At 39.8% G+C, this 25,505-nt stretch overlaps 1 protein-coding gene across 1 annotated transcript in view; it reads left to right on the top strand.

The window, feature by feature from the left end:
- Positions 1-25,224, top strand: part of ROR1 (receptor tyrosine kinase-like orphan receptor 1) — a 564,029-nt gene extending 538,805 nt beyond the window's left edge. Inside the window, exons 8-9 of the mRNA XM_006862461.1 lie at positions 1,215-1,426; positions 23,634-25,224. Of these exons, the coding sequence (XP_006862523.1) occupies positions 1,215-1,426; positions 23,634-25,061 (1,640 nt within the window). The 3' untranslated portion in view covers positions 25,062-25,224. The remainder of the gene's footprint in view (positions 1-1,214; positions 1,427-23,633) is intronic.
- The last annotated feature ends 281 nt before the right edge of the window (positions 25,225-25,505 follow it).

Genomic DNA, 25,505 nt, shown 5'->3' with positions numbered 1-25,505 from the left:
GGATTCCACCTAAGGTCCTACACACTGCAAAGCCTCCTCAAGAGGGCTATTTCACTGGGCAAGTTCTAGAACCCCTTCTCTTAAGTATTCCAATCAGTTATAGGCTGATGATGGGCTTATAAGCTTTCTGTAATCATATTTCCAACATTCCTTTCTATCCCACTCAAGTGTCTATTTTACAATAGAAGGCAAGGGAAACCAATATTCATAAGACAGTCAAGTATCTTAATGTTATTTCCCCTCTTCAGACTATGCTTCAATCATTATTATTTTTTTTTAATTGAATGCATTAACAAGTGAAAGGATGGTTGTATTGATGTATCATTCATTCTCTTGTCAAGCAAATAGCCATATGTGAATTTTGTTTCAACCTGATTTTTACAGTTTGGATTTTCTTAATGCATTCTTCTTCAAACAGTTATATAAGATTTTTAAATCTAGTTCAAGGTGTTTGTACTTGTAATTATTGACTTTATATGAAGCCACTTCAGAATAGTTATGGGTTTTCAAGAAAGTACCAAGTTATAGGTGCTGATGTGAGGGAGGAGCTACAGACATCATTCAGAACAGTGATACCACTTTTATAGATGAGAGGAGAAAAATGAAGCACAGAGAGGTAAATGACTTGTTCAAGTCCACACAGCTTATCTGAGATCAAACGTGTCCTGACTCCAAGTTGCGTATACTTAGGCTAGCGATTTTGCAGACACTGAGGTCAGAACTCTTTAGTGATGTCAATCCTGTAAGATGTGGCACTGGTCCTGTAAATCTAAACTGGCCAAGACCAGGGCACGATTTCTGGAACACCACATTTTAGTGGTTGATCTGGGCTGTTAGCCAATGGAACAAGAGCACTATAGTCTGCATTCATGGCTTTGATATATACAGTTCAATTACATGGCATTTGACTTTTAAGGTGTTAGAGAAATGCAGGTCTGCACCTAGAGAAGCAATTATCAGAGGTGGACTCACATATATCCAAAGTCTCCATAACATCCCCTTGCAATTTTTAAACGTTTGAACTTTAAACTTCATAACCTCAATAAATTATGCTGAAGGTTTGATGGAAACAAATTTTAATCAGCAAAGGATTCTTTTTTTCTCACGGTGGATTTGTGTGTATAGCAAAAGAGAAGGTCATTTTAGCGTATGTAATATTATATGTGTTATTTTAATGAATATAACGTTTGCTCTTTTTTTGTTTTTGTACCCAGATTCAAAGGATTCCAAAGAGAAGAATAAAATGGAAATCCTGTACATCCTGGTGCCAAGTGTTGCTATTCCCCTGGCCATTGCTTTGCTCTTCTTTTTCATTTGTGTCTGCCGCAATAGCCAGAAATCGTCATCACCACCAGTCCAGAGACAACCGAAGCATGTCAGAGGTCAAAACGTAGAGATGTCAATGCTCAGTGCATATAAGCCCAAGGTAAAATTCACATAATTGCATTTACTCTATGGTCTTCAAGTTAAAAACAAAGCAGTCTTAGAAATCAAATCACCTAGCTCTAGGGTTTTATAGCACTGTTGTTGTTGTTAAGTGCTGTGGAGTCTGATCCAGCTTATAGGGACACTGTATAAGGTTTCCAAGAAACAACTGGTGGGTTTGAAATCCCTACCTTGCGGTTAGCAGTCCAGTGTCACACCAGGACTCCTTTTTTCTGCAAACACATAGGCTAACCATATCTCGAACTTTGTCCCAGACTGCTACACATATTTTCATCACTATGTCCTTTTCCTCTTGTGGCCGCCATTCTACATCTTCCCATAGGGTTACTGGGCTCTAGGAGATCATCTGCACTGGTCTCATAGGACTCAGAATTTACAAAGAAGGAAAATCCATATTTTTTCAACCAAACTGAGAGAGAAAGATAGTGAGATAGAGAGAGACAAGACAGGCATTGCTTACTAACCTCACTGTCAAAAACTCCTTTTCTCACCTAACCTAAATCACCTTATCTTTGGCTCTTGATCCACATTTGAAGAGAAATGTGATTCTCACTCTCCTGTGGTGCCTGCAGTCTTTTCATCCGGTTTCATACCCTAGTTAGCCCTCTTATCTCTGGGCTAAATCAACCCATTGTCTTTAATCTTTCCTCATCACTTTCCATCACTTAGGTTTCTTGAGGACCAAGCAAGAACCCAGAGTCACCAGGCTATACCTTCAATGGAGCACACATACTACAGCTTTGAGCTGAAATACAACATAGGAGTTCTCTCAGGAGAGCCAACACTTCAATTACAGGCTTCTCAGCAAAGATTCATTTAAGTAATTTAGGAGTCTTGCATCCAGAAGCTTTTTTCTTCTTGTTATAACTCCATAGGAACACTCATTCATTCATTCAGAAAATATTTATCTTCTCTTTGGTTTAGTGGCCAGAAAAAAACAACAACAACAACACAAAAAAATGTATCATTTTTTAATGTAATTCTTTTTTGAAAGTCTCATACTGTCAAGTCTATTCTGACACATAGCAACCCTATTGGTCTTGTTGTTAAGTGCCATCGAGTCGGTTCTGACCCATAGCGACCCTCTGTAGGGTTTCCGAGGAGCGACTGGTGAGCTTGAACTGCCGACCTTGCAGTTCAAACCTACTTTACAGTTCAGCACATTAACCCACAGTGCCACATAGGACACAGCATATTGCCCCCATGGGATTTACAAGGCTCTGGTGTGTTGCTTCAGGATAATGCACTGGACCGAAAGATCTGTTTCAGTTGCAAGGTCAGTAGTTCAAACCCACCAGCTGCTCTTCAGAAACCCTATACAGGATCACTATAAATCGAAACTGACTCAACGGCATCCAACAACAATCTTTGAGGAATCCTGGTGTGGTACTGCAGAATCAGTACTGGACTACAAACCAAGAAGTCAACAGTTCAAACCTACCAGCTGCTCCTTGGAAATGCTATACAGGGTCCTTATGAGTCAGAACCAACTTGATGACACTCCTTTAATGAGGAGTCCTGGTGTGGGCCTGTAGGATAAGCACTGAACCACAAGGTCAATGTGAACCACAAGGTCAGTGGTTCAAATTGAGTAATATAGTTGGTATTGTAACATAGCCCTTGTTTTATTTTATTTTGCTCTGTTATGTAGAATTCTTTACTTCAAAGGTCTTGAAAATATGAACATTTTGCTAAAAATCATCTTTTGGTGAGATTTTGGACTATCTTAAATGTTAAATATTCTTTTGAAAATATTCTGTCTCAGCAAAACCACTGTCTCTTACTAAGTGTGAATTATTGCCAGAAAAAGAGCCAAGGCCTGGAAGCACCTTGAGTTCACACAGGAAGTAGCTTGAGGGACAGAGATGGAAGTAGGAATTCAACCCTTGGCATCTTAACTTACTGCTTTGTACATTATATATTACATTTCATTCTTATAAAAGCTACAAAGCTACAAAGGAGTAGACTTCAGAACACTTAGGGTTTTAAAAGTTAGGTGAATTACCCAAAGTTAAATATTCATAACTGGTAGAGTCAAATGTGAAGTTGGTTCCCCTTGAATGCTGGAGCCTGTGTATTTCTTACTCTATTGGATCCCAGAGTATAGAGCTGTCCAGGGTCTAGGTGGTACCTGAAGGCTGGTCCAAGGTTTACTTACTTTTGACTATGAGCCCTTTCTCCAGGTGAAGCTGGGCTTGGGGAAAGAGATCATTGTGGGAATTTGTATGGAAGAAGCTAGGCAAGATGTGGAAGGGTAGAACCTGGGAGGGAGCAAGCAAGGTTTCCCACTGCCCCAGCATGACCTGTGTTTGGAAATTCCACAAAGGCCATTTGATTATTGAGCAGTATATCTTTACCAGGGTGGGGGTATCTACTTTCGTTTCCCTGCTTGCTCCCTTATATAGATCTTATGATACTTCAGCTAAAGTACATAGCATGTACTTTGAGTTATTAGACATCTTGAGAATGACAAGGATACCTTTTTGTTTTTTCAACTTCACACCTTTGGAGAAGCTATGATAGAATTAAATAAACTTGACTGCCTAGGATTGTCCTATGGTCTTGGACAATGTCCTTGACCTCTCTCTATCTCAGTTTCCTCATCTGTAAAATGAGGATAAATAAGAACACTGACCCATTGGTTTGTTAACATGGGTAAAGCATTTACAGGAGTTGGAAGTATTAGCCATATCAATACCAGTGTTGGACAGATAATATTTGAGAAAGTCCGGTATAGGCCAGGTGGATAAACAGGGAAGAATAGGCCACCAGAAAAGTCATAGTAGAAGAAAATAGGAGAGTTAATATCAATGTATATTCATGAAGTATATTTACTGTTTGCAACTGTTTGCATAGTTGCTGCCTTTACCCATGACCTCAAGTTTCTAGTGCAATATCCATTATTCCATGTGATTCTCTCTCTGTTACTCCAATTATTAAGTGTTGAGAAGCCTTAAAGATGCCCATGACCTGATGTAAGAAAGATCCAAATCAATTTCATTGTAGCAATCATGCTGTGTAGCAACTACCTCCCAGGAGAGCTGGACTCTCCATTGCTGTGGTAGAAACCATGGGAAGGGTCATTTCCATTCAGGAAAATCATCTTTTGCTTCTGTAAATTGGCCTCAATCTGCAACTCAAAGATTTGTTTTGTAATGCATACTGGCCAACAGGCATGATACCTTGGGGTTTATATACTCTTTGACTTAAAGATCTCTAGAGCTTAACTAGATAAAATGAGTACATATTAGCAATACATATTAGCAAGAACTACATCAGGAGCTTTTACATCATTATCTCATTTAATCCTTATGGTTATTATTATCAGCGTTGTACAGTCAGGGAGACTGAGACCCTAAAAGATTGAATTAAAACAAACAAACAGCTGCCAAAGAGTTCTTTCTGACTCACGGTGACCCATGTGTAGCAGAGCAGAACTGTGCTCCACAGAATTTTTAATGGCCAATTTTTCAGAAGTCGATTACCAGGCCTTTCTTACGCGGTACCTCTTTTATTATTGTTGGATACCGTCAAGTCAATTCCGACCCATAGCGGCCCTGTATAGGGTTTCCAAGGAGTGACTGGTGAGCTTGAACCACTCACCTTGAGATTCAAATGACTTTTCAGTCCAGCGCATTAACCCACAGCAGCACACCACTGGGTAGACTCAAATCTCTAACATTTTAATTAGCAATTGACATGTTAACCATTTATAGTAACCCAGGGACTCCTAACATGTGTAAATAAGTTACCCAAAGTTAATTAGCTAGTAATAGAGAAAATTTGAAAGCAGGATTTTTCCATTCTAAATAGACTACTTGCTGACCCTATAGTGGCTTTTTTCATGAAACAAAAAATAGAATTAAACATGATTCAGTTTGGGCTTTGTGGGCTGAATCGTAACCGGGGCTTGAGACAAAGCACTAAGAGGTTAAATTCCCTATATGGTATGAAGCCCGGGTCAAAGAGACAAATGTGAAAAAAGAAAATTCACCAGAGATTTGGTGAAGTATATCATTGTTTGTTTGTTTGTTTTTTCTTTATTTCTGGATCATCACCAAAGCATGTTTAGCAAAATCTCCCAGTGTCAAGGTTGCCAAAACAAAGAACTTAGCATTTATCTTTAGACAGCTCATAAGCACGCTCTGAAGCAGAATAGAAATAGGAATGGCTCAGGCATATTGAACTGTGTTAGGGAGGGAAAGGAAACAACAAAAACAAATGTTAACTTTTTTCTTTTTTTTCTCTAATTCTCCTAAGAGATTTGGCTCCGATCACATTTGAGTTATTCAGTTGTTTGTTTTGGTTCTTACTGAGTGCCTTTCCTGGAAACAGCACAAAGGACTTTGCAGTCCTTAAAGAAAATTCCTAAATGTAAACCAGTCAATCTCTAAAACTGCTTTGAAAGGTCACTTACACATAAATATTACATGTACCTATAAAATCTAAAAGGAAGGGACACACAAAAAGAAAAGGAAAAAACCTTACCAAAGTAAAATCAAAAGGATAATTTGGAAGTTCCATCAGAAAACAAATGAAGGATGGAATTAGGTCTTCCCCCGGCCTTATTCGTATTTCTCTTTGGCCAATTGAGAAGTTAAATACACTACTATGGTTAGTTCTTATTTACCCAAATGAATTTTCCCTGCAGGGTTAAAACTATCTGTTTCCATCTCTCTTCACTTGCTGAGCTGCTAGAATTCCCCCGAGTATTTGGATTAGGAAGAAGAGGCTCCTCTGGGAGATTAGAAACTGATACTCTTCAGAGAGGACAACAGGCAGCAGCAGACAGACTGACTGACAGGACCTAGCATGAGACCCCAGAGAGTGGATGGTGCAGTAGGAAGTGAAAACTTGATGAAGCCTTCGTTTTGTTTTAAACTGTGGGAAAAGGACACATGTGAAGACCTCCACAAGATGAACTCATTTTAAAGAACTAGAACTACTGCCCTTCATGGCATTGAGTAAACCAGAGAGGCATCCTGAAGCAAAGCTATGAACAGTTAGGAGGTGGAGATGTTCTCCTTGACTCCACCTCTAACTGTCCTGTGACCCTAAGAAGCCATTTATTTAGTCTTTGTGTATTTCAGTTTCCTTAGCTGTCCACAGAAAGAAATAAACTGTATTCATAGACTGTTGTTACCATCAAGTTGGTTCTGACTCATAGTGATCCTGTGCACCGCAGCATGAACACAACCCTGCACCATCCCCACCATTGTTGCTATGTTTGAGCACATTGTTGCAATCATCTGGTTAAGAGTCTTCCTGTCTTTCTCTGACCCTCTACTTTGCCAAGCATGATGGTTTTCTCAGGGCTTAGTCCTTCCTGATAACATGTCCAAAGTACATGAGATGAAATCTCACCATCCTGGCTTCTAAAGAGCATTCTGGATGTACTTCTTCCAAGATAGATTTGTTTTTTTCTCTGGCCGTCCAACGTATACTCAATATTCTTCCCCAGTGCCACAATTCAAAGGCATAATTTCTTCTTTGGTCTTCCTTATTCATTGTCCAGTTTTCACATGCATATGCGACAATTGAAAAGACCTTGGCTTGGGTCAGGTACAAAGATAACCTCAAGGTGGTATCTTTGCTTATTAACACTTTTAAAAGGTATTTTGTGGCACATTTGCCCAATGCAATACATCACCTGATTTCTTGACTGCTGCTTCCATGGGCATTGGTTATGTTTTCCTCCTTCTATCTTCTTTCAATGTAGTCTACATATTGTTCAATATTTTGCCCATAGAAAGTTTTCAGTATTACACCTCGAGGCTTGAAAATGCTGAGTGTGTTCTTCCTTTTTGGTTTTCTAACTCCAGGTCTTTGCACATTACATTATAATACTTTGTTTTCTCTAGATGCCCTTTGAAATTTTCTGTTCAGTTCCGTTATATCATCATTTCTTACTTTGAATTTAGCTACTCTACCTTCAAGAGCAAGTTTAAGAGGCTCTGCAGATAATCTCTTTTGGTCTTTTCTTTCTTCCTTGTTTTTTTTTTTTTCAATGACCTTTGCTTTCTTCATGTATGATGTCCTTGATATCATCACACAACTCATCCGACCTTCAGTCATTAGTGTTCAGTACATCAAATGTATTCATGAGATGGTCTATAGATTCAGGTGGGATATATTCAAGGTCATACTCTGGCTCCTGTGGACTTGTTTTTAATTTTCTTCAACTTGAACTCGAACTTATTTAGAGCAATTGCTCTGAACTTGTTCTGATTGATGACACTGAGCTTCTCCATCATCTCTTTTCACTGATGTAGTCTATTTGATTCCTGTTATTCCATCCGATGAATTCTATGCATGTTGTCATTTATGTTGTTGAAAAAAGATTTTTTCAATGAGTACGTCATTGGTCTTGCAAAATTCTACCATGCGGTCTCCTTCCTTTGTTTCTTTATTTTCGAACTACTGATAATTCTTGTTTCCATTCCAATCAGCAGTAATTATCAATGCATCTTGATGGTATGTTTGATCAATTTCAGACTACAGAAGTTGGTAAATATCTTCAGTTCTTCCTTTTTGGCCGTAGTGGCTGGTGGATAGATGTGAATAATAGTCACAGTAACTGCTGTTCCTGATAGGCATATGGATATTATACAACAGGTATGGTTGTACTTCAGGATAGATCTTGAAATGTTATTTTGCCTTCAAATGCCTAGTCCTCAATTTGTACATCCAGTAGAATACACCACATGATTGTCTGACTCAAAACAGCCAAATGCCACTTCATTTTAGCTTAATGATGCCTAAGATACCAATCTTTTGCTTTCCATTGCATTTTTAACAGCTTCCAATTTTCCTAAATTCATAGTTCATACATTCTACCTTGTGATTCTTAGTGGACGTTTGCAGCTGTATATTCTCTTCTTGAATCATGCCACATCAGTAAATGAAGACCCTGAAAGTGTTTACTTCATCCATATTATTAACATTAATTCTCCTTTGCAGAGGCAGCATTTCCTCAGGAGTATTTTGAGTGCCATCCAGCCCAATAGGCTCATCTTCTAGCACGATATTAGCTAATGCTTCACTGCTTTTCATAAGGATTTCTCTGGACTGCTTTTTAAGAAGCATATTACCAGGTCTTTCTTCCTAGTCTGTTTTAGTCTAGAAGTGCTGCTGAAACCAGTCCATCAGGTTTGGTGACCCTGCTGGTGTTTAAAATACTGGTGACATAACTTCCAGTGTCAGAGCAAACATATAAGACTCACTGACAGATGAGTGGTGGTTATATAAAGTACTGGTTTTTGTTTATTTTCCTTTTATTTCATTCAGTAAAAGATTTCTAGCCATTCACTTGGATCAAATAAGCTCTTCTCTTTTCCATCTCTACAATCTACTGATGAGTACACTTCTTAAGTGCCGTCAAGTCAGTTCCGACTCACAGAGACCCTGTATAGTGTTTCCAAAGAGCACCTAGTGGGTTTTAACTGCTGACCTTATGGTTCAAAGTCCACTGCTGATCTTAAAGCACCACACCAGGAGTCCGATGACTACTCTCTTGATGCCTACAATAAGATTTTTCTGTTGCATTTCAAACTTACAATCTGAGTATTTTGTTTTGTTTTCTACCCTACTCAGAAAAGCCTGGAAACTCTTTTTTTCTTTTTCTGTTTCTTTTCCTTTTCTTTTTCTCCCCCTTCTTCCCCACTTTTTCCAATTGTCATGGATCTGAAAAACAGAGCAGCCTTTAATCGTACTTTGGCAAAGGACGGAGTGTTCACCCCAGAGAGTAGGAAGGGGACTAAGAAATTCAGCCAGTGCTTCCGGGCTCCCTACTTCCTTTTGGCTCACCATGGTTCACCTCTCTGGGTATTAGGCATGCAGAGATCTTAGTTAGTGGAGGCTTTTGAGAATGAGGAGCAAGGAAGGGTAGAGCAGCCTAATGCAGCTCACGATTGAATGGGCTGCAAGTCCTGACTGATATGAGAAAGAAAACAAAAGCTTTGGAAGAAAGCAGGATTTGCCTAGCTTTTTGAAGCTGGTGGCTATATCATATTTCTCAATTTACCCTCATCTCTTGCCAGTTTCTCTGTTTCTTTACTTCTAAGCAATTCATGACATTATATTCATAGGATATAATCTGAGTCCCTCCCCTTTGTCAGTTTCCATCTAAAAAGACCTACTGGGTTCGATTACCTTTCATAAGCCACTGTTCTTATTAAATGTCACCACATGTGGTACTAAAAATGTCTTCAGTAACTTTTTCACTTATTCCTACAGGTAATTTTCTTCCAAAGCTTCTGAGCTCACCATTCTACTGACATGACCCTCTTCAAAGCCACCATGGTATCATTTATTTGAGTGCTTTTTTCGAAGTCTTCATCCTCTTTAAATTCTCTGGAGCACTTGATATACTTAACCACCTTCTTGAAATACTTTTGCCCTTGGCTTTCTTCCTACCTTCTTCCCCTGTTTCCATCACTGCTTCTTCTAATTCCCTAACTGGGAGCATCCTCAAAGGTTGTCACTTCTCTTTTTCTTTTTCTTTCTTTCATGCTGATTTCATCCCTTGACATACTTTATTCTTCACCTGAGTCCAAAGATTCCCAGACCTGGAGAGATCAATTTCAAGTTAAAAAATCTTCATCCTGGCACCCAAGGTTCTGTATTATTTTGGCCTAAGTTACATTTACAGCTACACTGTTTCTTAGTATTTTTCTGAGATGAAAAGATTTGTGGTTATTCATAACATCACTGGAGTTCAGTGCTTATCCTGCAGAGCCACACCAGGATGCCAGTGTTGGGATGAACAACTACAAATATTTTAACTAGACACTAAATTCTGTACATTAGGTGATATGGACTGAGGAGGGAGTTGGACAATTCAGCAATCTGTAGTTTGCCCAGTCTCACAAGCATTAACTAAGGTGAGGTTGCTGTTGTTGTTAAGTGCCATTGAGTCAATTCTGACCCATAGCGACCCTGTATAGGGTTTTCAAGGAGCAGCTGGTGAGCTTGAACCACCGAGCTTGCAGTTCAAAAGACTTTGCAGTCTGACCCATTAGCCTACAGCGCCACACTAGGACTAGAGGCAAGGAAATCATTCCTTGTATCCATTCCTCTTAGCGAAAATCCCTGCCCTAAACCTTGCACACAACCTGGATAAAATTCATTGAAATGAAGAAGATCTGATAGTATATAGCTTCACTTAGTTCAAATCTATACTTCTGGGTAAGAAGAATGTTATAAATGGATATATTACAAATGATATTATGAATGGGTGAACCTTTACAGCAACCCCATGAACTGGGTACTAATTTGAGCCTGGTTTTTGAGGTGAGAAAATTGAGGCTTGAAGGTTAAGCGTTTGCCCAGTCACACAAGCTAGTCAGCAGCAGAGCCAAAGCTCAACCCCACATCTTCCTAGGTCTGCAGCCCAAGTGCTTCACCATTTCACTCAAATGCCTTCATGCACAATAGGACTATAACCTACAAGCCCAATTCATAGGTTTAGTTAGGGTGACTCAACCTGACGTTAAAATTACTGGCATGTGTTGTATTTATCTCCTCTCCCACTGACATAAGCTATTGCCACCTCAGAGTCAACCCTGGACACCACCAAACATTCAAACTAATGATCAAAAAGTTACGTTCTAGAGAGAAGAACTGCTTCTGAAGTTAGATCACTTCCAAAGAAGTACAGCTGAACTCTGAGCAAAATGTTGGTTGGAATTCACTCTACTATTTGACTGCATATGCCACAAGGCACTTAGTTCTGCTGTAGTCTTTAAAACTGTCCATAACCCCCAAATAAAATAGCTGTGGCCTTTAAACTTTTAACATGTAATCATTTCCATTTAAAAGTGAAGTCAATTGTTTCACAATGTTAATACTGTTTACCTAAGAAACAGTAAAACACACAAGAAAGGAAAATCGGCTTTGGAGTCAAGCAGATTGATGTCAACAGCCAAATCCTGATACAAAGAAATCTCACATTCATAGGCTTTCCAGGGCACTTCGCCCAACTCAAGCAAAGGCTGCTGCTAAGATGTTTTGTTCACTGATCCCAGACTACTAAAGGGGACAGCAGAGTATCAGCCAGAGTAAGGGAGCACTGTGCCTTACTCTGTAGGATAAACACTGGACTGCAAACCATAAGGTCTGTGGTTCAAGCCACTCTGCAGGAGAAAGATGAGGCTTTCTGCTCCTGCAAAGATTTACAGTCTCAGAAACCCTATACCTGGTCTCTATGAGTCAGAACCAACTCGACAGCACTTAACAGCAACAACAAGGCCTAGCGCAAAGACAGTAGAGCTCTGACACCCTGAGCAGACATCATTTCTCTACCATGGAACCCTTTGAGGAGCTCATGATAAACAGGCCTCCTCTTTCCAGAAAAATGTTTCAACTTGGGAGTCAGACATTCTTGGATTTGAATTTTGGCATCGTCTAAACACACTGAATAGTTGTGCTCCTTTAGGAAAACTACTGAATTCTTTCTTTTTCCTTTTTCTTTCTGATCCATAAATTGGGAAAATGATAGTATGTGCCACACAGGATTCAGAGGAAGATTAAATGAGCTGATGTGGAGAAGCACTTAGCAGAGAGCAGGCAAGGGAATGTAGCTGAATTTAGCACCTGCCTTTTATGGGACCTGTTACTCAGTCTTTCCATCTGTAAGTGGGGATCATAATCATAGCTACCAATCTCCTGAAGTTATTGTGAGGGTAAAATGACTTAATATGTGTACAGTGCTTACAGCCTAACGCATAAGCACTCAAAAAATGATTGCAGCCATTATTGTGAGCCAGTGTCTGACATATCACAGATATTCAACACCGGGTAGCTATTATTAAACTCAGATTACAACTCATCTAGATTAGGAGCTGTGTAGGATTCTCTTGTGGTTCCATATACACTATTTAGTATGTATACTATTTGATACATAGTATCTTTTGACTGAAGGAGCTCTGGTAGCGTAGTGGTTACAAACTGGGCTGTGAGCCTCAAGGTCAGCAGTTTGAAACTACCAGCTGTTCTGCAGGAGAAAGATGAGGCTTTCTGCTCCTGTAAAGATTTACAGCCTCAGAAATCCAGTACAGGGTCGCTATGAGTCAGAACCGACTCCATGGCACATAACAACAACAACATCTGTTGACTGATGTAAGCAACCAGCTATTAAAATATATCACAAACTATTGGCTACACATGAAAATAGAGCGCAAGTGATGACATGGCCCAAGATTCACAGATTTCTATGTCAGAGCCTTGAATCTCAGTAAGACAGTAGCCTCATAGAGTGAGTGGATTTTTCTCATTTCCTCTGCCAGTGTAAATCAGCATTGCTTAATCAGGTTTTTCAGATACACTGTGGTTGCTTAGTATGCAGAGAGCAGGGCCTCAGATCACTGAGTCATTGTTTGATCCAGAAAGCTATACTTAGTTATCCCAGTATTTCTCACAGTGAGGCCTCTAGGCCAAGAGCATCTACACCATCTGGGAGCTGCTCAGAAATGCAACATCTCAGGCCTCATCAGAGTTCTACTGAATCAGAACCTCTGTAGGTGGGACCTAGCCATCAGTGTTGTAAGTGCTCCCCGGGGATTCTGATGCTCACGTTCTTGTAGCCAATGCTGATCTGTACTTGAGATTTGGAGAGCAGTTAAGTCATTTCAGTGAAAACTATGTTTCCAGAGAGAAAGGGGACTTGGTAATGTCATTGGATTGCCAAAAATGCCCTTCTCATTTCAGTAGGGCCTAGATCTATGTTATCATCACTGCTGATGGTATTAAGAACAAATAACCCTAGGTGGAAGCTGTCTTCACCTGCAAACACTTGTGTCCTACTAGAATCTGCTTCATATGAATAGCCAAGGGAACTTGTAACAGGGAAGCAGCCTACCAAAAGGACAGCTGTCAATCTTGGAATGTTGTTTATTATCATCAACTCAACTCTGACTCATGGAGACCCTATGTATGACAAAATGAAGCGTGATCTAGTTTGTCATGGTGGTTGGCATGTTTGAGTTCATTGCTGCTGCCACCATGAATGTTGAGTGCCTTCCAACCTGAAGAGGTTATTTTCCAGGAGCTCTGGTAGCGTAGTGGTTACGAATCGGGCTGTGAACCTTAAGGTCAGCGGTTTGAAACTACCAGCCGCTCCACGGGAGAAAGATGAGGCTTTCTACTCCTGTAAAGATTTACACCCTTGGAAACCCTGTACAGGGTCGCTATGGGTCGGACCCGACTCGATGGCACTTAACAACAACAACAACAACAACAACAACAACAACAACAACATTTCAAACAGTAGTCTACTGTGATCCATAGGCTTTTCATTGGCAATTTTTTGAAAACTGATTACCAGGCCGTTCTTCCTAATCTCTCTTTGTCTAGATCAAGGGTGGGGAAACTTTTTTCTACCAAGGGCTATTTGGATATTTAAAACATCATTTAATATACATTTATGTTGCTTTGAAAAAAGTTCCTAGATTGATTGACGTTCGAGTCCCACCAATGGTTGCCTTGACAGGGTCAGACCAAATTATTTCAATGGCCTTATGTGGCCCATGGACTGGACATTCCCCATCCTTGATCTAAATTCTCTGCTGAAACCTGTCCACCTGTCCACCATGGGTGACCCTGCTAGTATTTGAAATACCATTGGCATGGCTTCCAGAATCACAGCACCATGAAAGACACCACAGTGTGACAAACTGATAGATGGATAATGGCTTGGGACTTTATTGTTGTTGTTAAGTGCCGTCAAGTCGATTCCGATGCACAGTGACCCTGTAGAGGGTTTCCAAGGAGCAGCTGGTGAGCTTCAAACACCGACCTTGCAATTTAAACAACTTTGCCCACACCAGGACTTAGGACATTAGGGCATGGTAAAGGAGGCATCCTTCAGTGACAGGGTTGCAAAGACTGCAGGGAGAGATTTGAGATTGATTATATGAATATGAACTTCAGTCTTTTTAAAATACCTCCTGTTGAAGTCACTTTCCTCTCCCAGAAAGACACCCAGGGTTCTGATTCCCTCTACCTTACCTCTGTTTTTAATTCATATGTGTGATGCTGTAGAATCAGTATTAGACTGTGAGCCACAAGGTCAGCAGTTCAAACCTACCAGCTGCTCCTCAGAAACCCTATTGCTATGAGTCGGAATTGACTTGACAACACTTAACAACAACTTCAAGTTGGACTCAAAGGTAGAACAACCATACCTTGTTCAGGTTAGAGGTAAAATGACACAGAGTAAGTAAGGCCCATGATGCATACAGATGTTGTGGCCCTCACAAAAGCCCTGCCTCATTTCCTGTGGTAATCATTTCTGTAAAGTGAGCAGGAAATGGCAGGTTAGTAGGTAAGTTGTATCACCTGGAGGAGTCATTGCAACTACATTATCACCTAAGGGGAAAGGAGATAAAGTCCCAGAGTATGTCTTCCTTTTTCATCTGCCACCTACATAATTACAGTTGGTTGTTGTTTTTTTTTAACTCTACCCAGAGTTCATTGCTTTCGTATCTAAAGTTAACAGATCTAAGAAGGTCACACGCCCCATTTCCATTTCATCACTCAGGTCAAAGAAGTCTGCAACATCAGCCCAGTCTCTGTATCAGCAGTTTTGACAGTGGTCTTAACAACAACATCAGCAACAACAATATCAGTCCCTTATCTCCCTCTCCCCAAAATGATTCCCATCTAAAATAATCTTCATTTTCCTTCAGTGAAGAGCTCACTTAAACACGAATACAGTTGCTTATCAAAACTTTCTAAGAAGCGCAATTCAAACAGTGTATCAGGGTATCAATTTTGATTTTTATCCTGCCTTCCCAAATGATACAGTTTTAAAAACTGAACTGGGGCAGACGTGTGTTTACTTTGAGAGGTAAAAATGTTAACATTTAAACTGAAAGCCTGTTTCAGTTTTAAGGTACTTAATTGCCTTACAGCATAGAACCAATCTTGTCATTCAACTAATGGAGGGAGTGATAAAGAGATAGGAACCGGGGACCCTATCCATTCCATTTTCTCTTTGTACTTGGTTTACTTTGGCACTGTGCCTCATGTGTATTTTACACTTCTTTACATTTTGTACATCCCTGTATGACAAATACTTGTCAAACAAAAACTAAACAGATTTATAACCCCTTAACTTAAAATGAGCCAAAATTGAACTGCCAAAACTTTATGACTTCATTTTCTTTCATAGTTTTCCACTACATTGGTTCAAACAGACGAACCCAACTTGAGGTCAGGCAAAGGTCATTTCACTTTCATTACTAAAATATAATTTACAATATGCCAGACCTAAACAAGTTTAGCCTAAAGGGTTTGTATAATATAAACCATCTGTTCCTCAACAATACAGCTAATTTCCTGCCGTCACTGTTCAGTCTACTGGCTGCTTCTTTAAGGGCTTTTATGATTTTTTAACTAGTTCAGGATTTATGTAAAATTTGAAAATGAGTCTATAGTTAAGACTTATTTGTACCAAGTAACTTGAGCATTTTAAAAATGCAAATCACTCTGCAAATTGTTCCCCTGGAACTGAGCTCCGTGAAGTTAGACTTTTTTTTTTTTCCCCTGGCCATTTCTGTGCCTGCTTGCACAGGTGTTTGAAGAAGGAGCGGTTTTGTGAAACCTGCCATATTGGATGCTTTTAGTGCTCTTTTGCAAAGCAAACCCCAACATATGTTGCTTTGACGGGCTCTAATGGACAAGTCCTCCCATCTGTCAGCTGGAGGAGAGTTGGGACTGAATACTATATGGCTGGCCAGGTATTGGTGAGACATGATACGACACACTTCAGGTTGAAAAGGTGTATGAACAGGGAGAAAGTGCCATTTTAGTTGCACAGCGTAACCATACACTGGAAGGTGACCTCCTAGCCCTGCTAGGTATCGGGCCTCAAGCGGAGCCTCCAGAGACGTTCCGTGTCAGCCTGGGATTTTGCTGGCCAATGAACTTCTTTGGTTTCGCATGGAATGGTGTCGCCCCAAACAGAAGGCATTGCAGATCCAAGTGCAGTTCTTTTTGGCTGTCCGGGATGTTCTTGATACTTGGTCTAAGCCTCTTTCAACATTTGTAAAATAAATGGAAAGAGTAATAGTTCTTCTTCCAAAAGCAAACACAAGAGAGCAAATCTGCTTACCTCAGGGTAGGAGACTGCAGTAGGACTTCCTAGCTGCTCAGCCCCAGGGCCATGGGTCAGGCCTACACCAAGGTGCTGTCCACCCCAACTTCTCTTCCAGCCCCCACAGATTTGGCCTGCTCGCCCTTCCCCCATCCATTCTGCCACAGGATGCTTTCTCCCTCCACCTTCATCTGTGTACTTCCCAGAAGACTGAGACCGCAGGCCTCTCAAATTCTCACCTAACCTTAGTCCCCAAAACAGACTGTCATTTTTTAAGGATTTCTTTTTAACAACTGCAGGAGAACAGAAAATGATTAACAGGAGGAAACTTGACACATTTTAAAAAATTAGACAGTATTATAGGAGACACTCAAGAACTACTTAAGACTATAAATGTCTTTCAGTTGCTTGTATTTATTCCATTTCCTGTATAATTTCTATAATAGGGATAATAAAAATGATTTAATGAGCACTTATTAGGTGAAAATTACATACATACATGGTTGCATTTAATCCCTACAACAACTATGCAAGCTAGATATTGTTTCAGGGATTTGGGAACGGAAACTTGTCAGAAAAGTTAACTCAGCTAAGGTCAGCCTTCTAATATAGAGGACACATACCACAGTGGATTAAATGAGTTAAGATTTGTTAAATACTTACAACAGTGTCTTGCACATAGTAAGTGCTTTATTGATATTAAATGCTATTAAAGGCATTCCACTGTCTAAGACATTTGACTGTGTGGATCATAACAAACTATGTATAACATTGCAAAGAGTGGGAATTCTAGACCACTTAACTGTGCTCTGTTCAAGAAGCAGTCATTTCAACAGAACAAGGGGATACTTCATGGTTTAAAATCAGGAAAGGTGTACATCAGGGTTTATCCATTCACCAAACTTATTCAATCTGGGTGCTGAGCAAATAATCCAAGAAACTGGACTGTTTGAAGAACAATATAGCATCATGATTGGAGGAAGACTTGTTAGCAAACAGTGATATGCACCTGACACAACCTTGCTTGCTAAAAGCAAAGAAGACTTGAAGCACTTACAGATAAAAATCAAAGAATATTCTTCAGTATGGATTATATACTTCAACATAAAACAGAATCCTCACAATCAGACCAATAAGCAACTACATGATAAACGAAGAACATACTGAAGTTGTCAAGCATTTTATTTTACTTATATCCATAATCAATGCCCAAGGGAACAGCAAAAGACCTCTTGAAAGTGTTCAAAAGCAAAGATTTCATTTTGAGAACTAAGGTGCACCTGACCCAAGCCATGGTATTTTCAGTTCCCTCAGTGCATGAACAATCTGAACAGTGAATAAAGAAGGCTATATAGAATGGATGCCTTTGGATTATAGTGTTGGCAATACATCTTAATATACCACAGACTGCTAGAAGAATGAATCTATTTTGGAAAAAGTACAGCCGTAATGCCCCTTAGAAGTGGAGATGATGAGACTTGGTCTTACATACTCTGGACATGTTATCAGAAGGGACCAATCACTGGAAAAAGACATCATACTTGGCAAGGTCGAACCAAGCCTACTGCTGCTGAATCAATTCCATTTCATAGCAACCCTGTATACAGTTTCTAGGGCTCTAAATCTTTACAGGAGCAAAAACCCTCATCTTTCTCCCATGGAATGGCTTGTGGGTTTGAACTCCCCACCTTGTGGTTAGCAATCCAGTGCTTATCCTACACCACCTTTTTGGTAAGTAAAGCATCAGCAAAAAAAAGAGGAAGAGCCTCAACAAAATGGACTGATAGAGTGGCTGCAACAAGGAGCTCAAGCTCATTGTGAGGATGTCGCAGAATAATTTGTTCTGTTATACATTGGGTTGCTGTGAGTCAGAACCAAATGTACAGCATTTAATGTCATTAACAGAGTGTGACACAGCCAAGTTGCAAACACGGGTTTTTATAAATCCAAAGATTAGTTTGAATTATACCACATTTCCTATGGCTTTGAGTCCCTGGGTAGAAAAAACACTTAATAAGCTCAGCTGCAAGATGGTGGAGGTTTGAGTCCACCCAGAGACACTTCAGAAGAAAGAACTGGTGATCCACTTCCAAAACCAAAACCAAACAAAATAACAACAACAAAAGCCCACTGAAAATCCTATGGAACACAGTGTGCTAGCAGGAGTTTGGGTTGATTCAGTGGTAACTGTTTTTGTTTTGTTTCTTGCTTTGCCTATGGGGTAGTCAGCAGGAGGTAAGGGAATTCCTAACTCCTCTTTATAATTGTCTAATAGTCACTGCTTTTACACCCTAGTTTCCATTTTCCCTCAAAAGAAGTTTAGTACTTTGTCCTTTTCTGTCACGGAATCCTAGTTAGGTCTAAAGGAAATAATACCTACTATGCTATATAATTTAAGGAGCTCTGGTAGCGTAGTGGTTACGAATCAGGCTGCTAACATCAAGGTCGGCAGTTCGAAACTACCAGCTGTTCTGCGGGAGAAAGATGAGGCTTTCTACTCCCGTAAAGATTTACAGCCTCGGAAACCCTGTACAGGGTCACTATGAGTCGGAACTGACTCCATGGTGCTTAACAACAACAACAACGTGCTATATAATTTGGGTAGGGATTAGATCAATTGGATTTAAGTTAAAAATGCATTTACACCATTAGGAAATTCGGTCCTAATGGAAAGTCCCAATTTCACTGTTATTGAAAAAAAAATTCACCTTAGGTAATTCTTGACAGCAAAGGTAAAATCTTAAAAGTGTTGCAAGATGAAAAAGTTGGATTGATTTAATAGATTACCTTTCAAGTCATCACTATACTATACAATTATTACCAGAAAGAATCCAGACCTTATGAGAAAAAAGAAAATTAATAGATGGACCTGTGATTGCAGAAGAAATGTCCTAATTCAGTCCGAAAGATATGCTTTTAAGTTTAAAGTTTAATTATTTACCTTAAAATTAAAAAAAAAAATTATTTACTTTTGGGAATTGGTAATAAATTCCCATATGGGTAAAAAAAAAAAAGTGAATTTTTTCCACCTGTGCCCCCTCCTCCCATTTCAAACTCTCCATACTTCCCACTTTCCAGCCTCCCAATAAAACCAGTTGCCGGGGAATCCACTCCAACTTATGATGATCCCATGTGTATCAGATAACTGTACTCTATAGGGTTTCCAATGGCTATTGTTCAAAAGTAGATCACCAGGCCTTTCTTCCAAAGTTCTCCTGAGTAAACTGTTCACCGAAACCAACCTTTTGGTTAACAGCTGAGTACATTAACTGTGTATACCCCATAGGGTAGTGGTTACGAATCGGGCTGCGAACCTTAAGGTCAGCGGTTCGAAACTACCAGCCGCTCCGCGGGAGAAAGATGAGGCTTTCTACTCCCGTAAGGATTTACACCCTCGGAAACCCTGTACAGGGTCGCTATGGGTCGGAACCGACTCGACGGCACTTAACAACAACAACAACAACAACCACATAGGGACTCCCACTTCCCCCAGTAAATACTGCTGTTTGTTTCCCGAGTTTCCTTTCACAGTTGTTTTAGCATTTGTAAACAAATATTAATGTAGTCATTCTTTTTCTCTATTTTACACAAAAGAAGCATACATTAACTATTCTTTTGCTTTTTGTTTATAACTTAACATTAGTATTTTGGCGATCTTGCCATATCAGTATATAGAAATTTTCCTCATTTTCAATAACTATATAATATTCTGCTTAATTATAATATTCACTATAATTTATCAATTTCCTTTAGGAGTCCCAGTGTGACACTGTAGAATAAGTACTGGGATGTTAACTGCAAGGTTAGTGGTTCAAGCTCACCAGTCATTCCTTGGAAACACGATACAGGGTGGGTATGAGTTGGAACAAACTCAACAGAACTTAACAATAAGTAATTTAGGTATATATTAGATTACTTCGAAACTTTTGCTATTACAAATAACACTGTAATGAATTGTCGTTGTTGTTAGGTGTCATTGAGTTGGTTCCAATTCATAGCAACCCTATACACAACAGACTGAACTACTTCTCAGTCATGCATCATCCTCATAATTGTTGTTATATTTGTGCCCATTGCTGCTGCCACCATGCCAATCCATCTCATTGGGAGCCTTCCTCTTTTTCATTGACTCTCCACTTTCCGAACATGATGTTCTTCTCCAGGGACTGGCCCCTCCAAATAACTGTCCCAAGTATAAGAGACTCAGTCCTACCATCTTGTTTTCTAACAAACATTCTGGCTGTACTTCTTCCAACATATATTTTTTTGTTTTTCTGTCAGTCCATGATAATTCTAATATTCTCCAGTATGATAATTCAAATGCATCCATTCTTCTATTGTCTTCCTTATTTACTGTCTAATTTTCACATGCATATGAGGCTATTGAAAATGCCATGGCTTGAGTCAAGCATACCTTAGTCCTCAAACTGACATCTTTGCTCTTGAAAATTTTAAAGAGGTCTTGTGCAGCAGATTTGCCTAATGCAGTACATCATTTGACTGCTGCTTGCTCAAGTGTTAATTGTGGATCCAAGTGAAATGAAGTCTTTGACAACTTCAACCTTTTCTCCATTTATCATGGTTTTATTTATTGGTCCAATTGTGAGGATTTCTGTTTTCTTTATATTGAAGTATAATTCATACTGAAGGATGTGGTCTGTGATCGCCATCAGTAAGTATTTTAAGCCTTCTTCGCTTCCAGCATGCAAGGTTGTATCATCTGCATAGTCATTGTTAATGAATGCATGGTGGTGGTGGTGTGCTATGGAGTTCCTTCCAACTCATAGTGAGCCTGTATAGGGTTTCTGAGGCTGTAAATTTTTATAGGAACAGAAAGCCTCATCTTTCTCTCATGGAATGTCTGCTAGTTTTGAACTGATGATCTTGAGGTTAGCAGCCCGATTCATAACCACTATGCTACCAAAGCTCTTTAATGAATGAATAGGACTGAATAAATGAAATTTAATTTACTGAAAGTTTTAAATATTACATTGCCATTGCTTTAAACACAGGTTAACTTTCTTATAAAACAATTCCATGTATCAGTCTCGTAAGATCAGACTTATTGAATAAACATGACTATTTTATAATGGAAAAATAGTCTTTGCATGGAAGGATAAAGAAACCAAAATTGTTGATTTCATTTTGTCTTTTCATGTAAAGATTTTGCTGCAAGCATATTTACACATACATTTAGGTTTATAGGCATTTCCCCTTGGATTTAATTTAGAAAACACCAACCTAGGACAAAACTAATCATTATAAAACTAACTTGGTTGAGTTTAAAAATTTTTTTTGCCTTAATTTGCAAAATGTTGTTTTACACTCTGTACTGAGAACTCTAAGGAGCTCTGGTAGTGTAGTGGTTATGAATCAGGCTGCTAATCTCAAGGTCAGCAGTTTGAAACTATCAGCTGTTTCATGGGAGAAGATGAGACTTTCTGCTCCCGTAAAGATTTACAGTGTTGGAAACTCTATGCAGGGTCACTATGAGTTGGAACTGACTCCATGGTACTTAACAACAACTGAGAACTCTGAATTCCAGATGTATTTGCAACATTGTCATTTACAATTGGAATTTTCAGAGATATTTTTATTATTAGAAATAAGGATTTTAAAATTTGGGATTCTTTTGCTGTGGGATAAAACACTGGACCACAAGGTTGTTTGAGCCACTAAGTCAGTGGTTTAAACTCACCAGCTGCTCCTCGGAAACACTATACAGGGACCCTGTAAATTGGAACCAAATTGAGCCACATAGCAACAACAAAACAACCATATAGACATGTATTGCTTTTATGATTTTAAAAAGAAATCAATAAGGCTAGATTTGAGATGAATTTTCAAAACTGTGCTGCCAAGATCAAATGTCACAATTTTATACTCATTTTCATTATGGACTAGATGCTATCTCCTGACAGCTTTAATGTCAGTGAACAAACAACCCAATTTTGAAACCCTGCAGATATAAATTGGTATGAAGGACAATGCCTCTCCTCAAAAATTTACAGTCTGATTGAAGGGACAACATGTATGCATAACTAGAAAAGCAACAGCAAGGTAGTAGTAGTGGAGGATTAAACAGTTCTCATCATGTACCAGACTCTGTTCTGAGTGCCTGACTAAAGTTCACCTGTTCAAGTTCACAGTAACCCTTTGAGAGAAGTACAGTTATCATTCCATTTTATAGATGAGGGAATTGAGGCATACGGTGCTTAAATATTATATTCACTACCACAGACCTGGCAAGTGATGAGGGAAGGATTCAAACTGGTTGTGCAGATTGTCTGATTGTGGAGGCCACATGGCCCTATAGCCAGACATTATAATGCTGTTTGTATGCAGTGGTATTCAGACTGTATACAAAAAACGACGTGGACTCCAGAAGGCAAAGATCACTGAGATACAGTGTTCATGGAAGTAGGGTCTGAAACAGGCCTTTTGGAAAGAAAAGATTCAACAGGATGCATGGAAAACATTTCAGACATCTACTTTGAGCACCTCTGGAGACGAGTCTTTCCTTTTAGCTTCTCTGACTTTTGTCATAATAAATATCCCTAGAATGGGAGAGCCTTCAAAGAACAAATGCATTAAGAAAAAATATACTTCGCATTTTGGGGCAATAATGAGGAAACCTATATAACTAAAGTGACAGTGATCTTAAAGAGGAGTAGCAAGGTTTCATGTTGAAGTGGTAGATTAGGATAGAATTTAGGTTGGGTTCTCTGCAGGAGTGCTTCTCAGACTGAGTATGCACCAAAAATCACATGATGGTCTTGTAAAATGCACATTCTGATTCATTAGATCTGGGGTGGGCCCAGATCTGATGGTCTGAAGACCACACCTTGGGTAGCAAAACTCTAGACAAGAGCAAGAAACATGGAGGGGACTCTTGAGTAGAGGAGTAGTTACGAAGTTGCCTATATAACTCTACTAAGTTACAGCCAACATTTTAAAAGACTTCTTGGCCTATGATATTTAACCTAGTTTATAGAACTGTCTTCTATCTCCTCACCCCACCTTTTCCATCAGAGTCCAAGCTGTCTTCCCTCAAGGAATGTTTTAAAACATACTTTTCTTTTCTTTCATACAGAGCAAGGCTAAAGAGCTGCCTCTTTCTGCTGTACGTTTTATGGAAGAATTGGGCGAATGTGCCTTTGGAAAAATCTATAAGGGCCATCTCTATCTCCCAGGCATGGACCATGCTCAGCTGGTTGCTATCAAGACCTTGAAAGATTATAACAACCCCCAGCAATGGACAGAGTTTCAACAAGAAGCTTCCCTTATGGCTGAACTACACCACCCCAATATTGTCTGCCTTCTTGGGGCTGTCACTCAAGAACAACCTGTGTGTATGCTTTTTGAATATATGAACCAGGGGGATCTCCATGAGTTTCTCATCATGCGATCCCCACATTCTGATGTTGGCTGTAGCAGTGATGAAGATGGGACTGTGAAATCCAGCCTCGATCATGGAGATTTTCTACATATTGCAATTCAGATTGCAGCTGGCATGGAATACCTGTCTAGTCACTTCTTTGTCCACAAAGACCTCGCAGCTCGCAATATTTTGATCGGAGAGCAACTTCATGTAAAAATTTCAGACCTTGGGCTTTCCAGAGAAATATACTCAGCTGATTACTACAGGGTACAAAGCAAGTCTTTGCTGCCCATTCGCTGGATGCCCCCTGAAGCCATCATGTATGGCAAATTCTCTTCTGATTCCGATATCTGGTCCTTTGGGGTGGTTTTGTGGGAGATTTTCAGTTTTGGACTCCAGCCATATTATGGATTTAGCAACCAGGAAGTGATTGAAATGGTGAGGAAGCGGCAGCTCTTACCATGCTCCGAAGACTGCCCTCCCAGAATGTACAGCCTAATGGCAGAGTGCTGGAATGAGATTCCTGCCAGGAGACCAAGATTTAAAGATATTCATGTCCGACTTCGGTCTTGGGAGGGACTCTCAAGTCATACCAGCTCTACGACTCCTTCAGGGGGAAATGCCACCACACAAACAACCTCCCTTAGTGCCAGTCCAGTGAGTAATCTCAGTAATGCCAGATTCCCCAATTACATGTTCCCAAGCCAGGGTATTACGCCACAGGGCCAGATCGCTGGTTTCATTGGCCCACCCATACCTCAGAACCAGCGATTCATCCCCATTAATGGATACCCAATACCTCCTGGGTATGCAGCCTTCCCAGCTGCCCACTATCAGCCAGCAGGACCCCCCAGAGTAATTCAGCACTGCCCTCCTCCGAAAAGTCGGTCCCCAAGCAGTGCCAGTGGGTCGACTAGCACTGGTCATGTGACCAGCTTGCCCTCATCAGGATCCAACCAGGAAGCAAATATTCCTTTATTACCACACATGTCTATTCCAAATCATCCCGGTGGAATGGGCATAACCGTTTTTGGCAACAAATCTCAAAAACCCTACAAAATAGACTCAAAGCAATCATCTTTGCTAGGAGATGCCAATATTCATGGACACACCGAATCTATGATTTCTGCAGAACTGTAAAATGCATCACCTTTGTCATTGTGGTATACAGGACAAACTAGAATGCCATAGCAAAGATTTATATTCAAATATTTTTTTATTGAAGTAAGGTTCTTGTTCAACAGACATTACAACAGGTATCTTCTGTGAAGTTTAACTCTGTCTTACCAAGATGGGCAGACACCTCCCAGAAAAAGAAAGAAAGAAAAAAGACATTGTGAGATTTACACTCCAAACAACATGGGATTGGGATTGGTACCTATGGTTTCACGTACCAAAAATTACAAATCATAAAAGAGAAAATGAACCTTGTGATTAAAGAGCAAACCAAAAAGGCTAGTCAGTGGTGATCCTCTGTGTGTTTGCCCTCAGTTGCCATGACTGGTCTCTCTCCAAAATGTATATATCGTAACATTTGTCTACCTGCTGTCTTTTCTTCAGGACAGATATTCAGGAATGATATTG

The sequence above is a fragment of the Chrysochloris asiatica genome, unplaced genomic scaffold (assembly GCF_000296735.1).
Source record: "Chrysochloris asiatica unplaced genomic scaffold, ChrAsi1.0 scaffold00048, whole genome shotgun sequence".
In the NCBI taxonomy this organism is placed as follows: Eukaryota; Metazoa; Chordata; class Mammalia; order Afrosoricida; family Chrysochloridae; genus Chrysochloris; species Chrysochloris asiatica.
The sequence above is the reverse complement of the archived record's forward strand: the minus strand, read 5'-3'. Positions and strand labels throughout refer to the sequence as shown.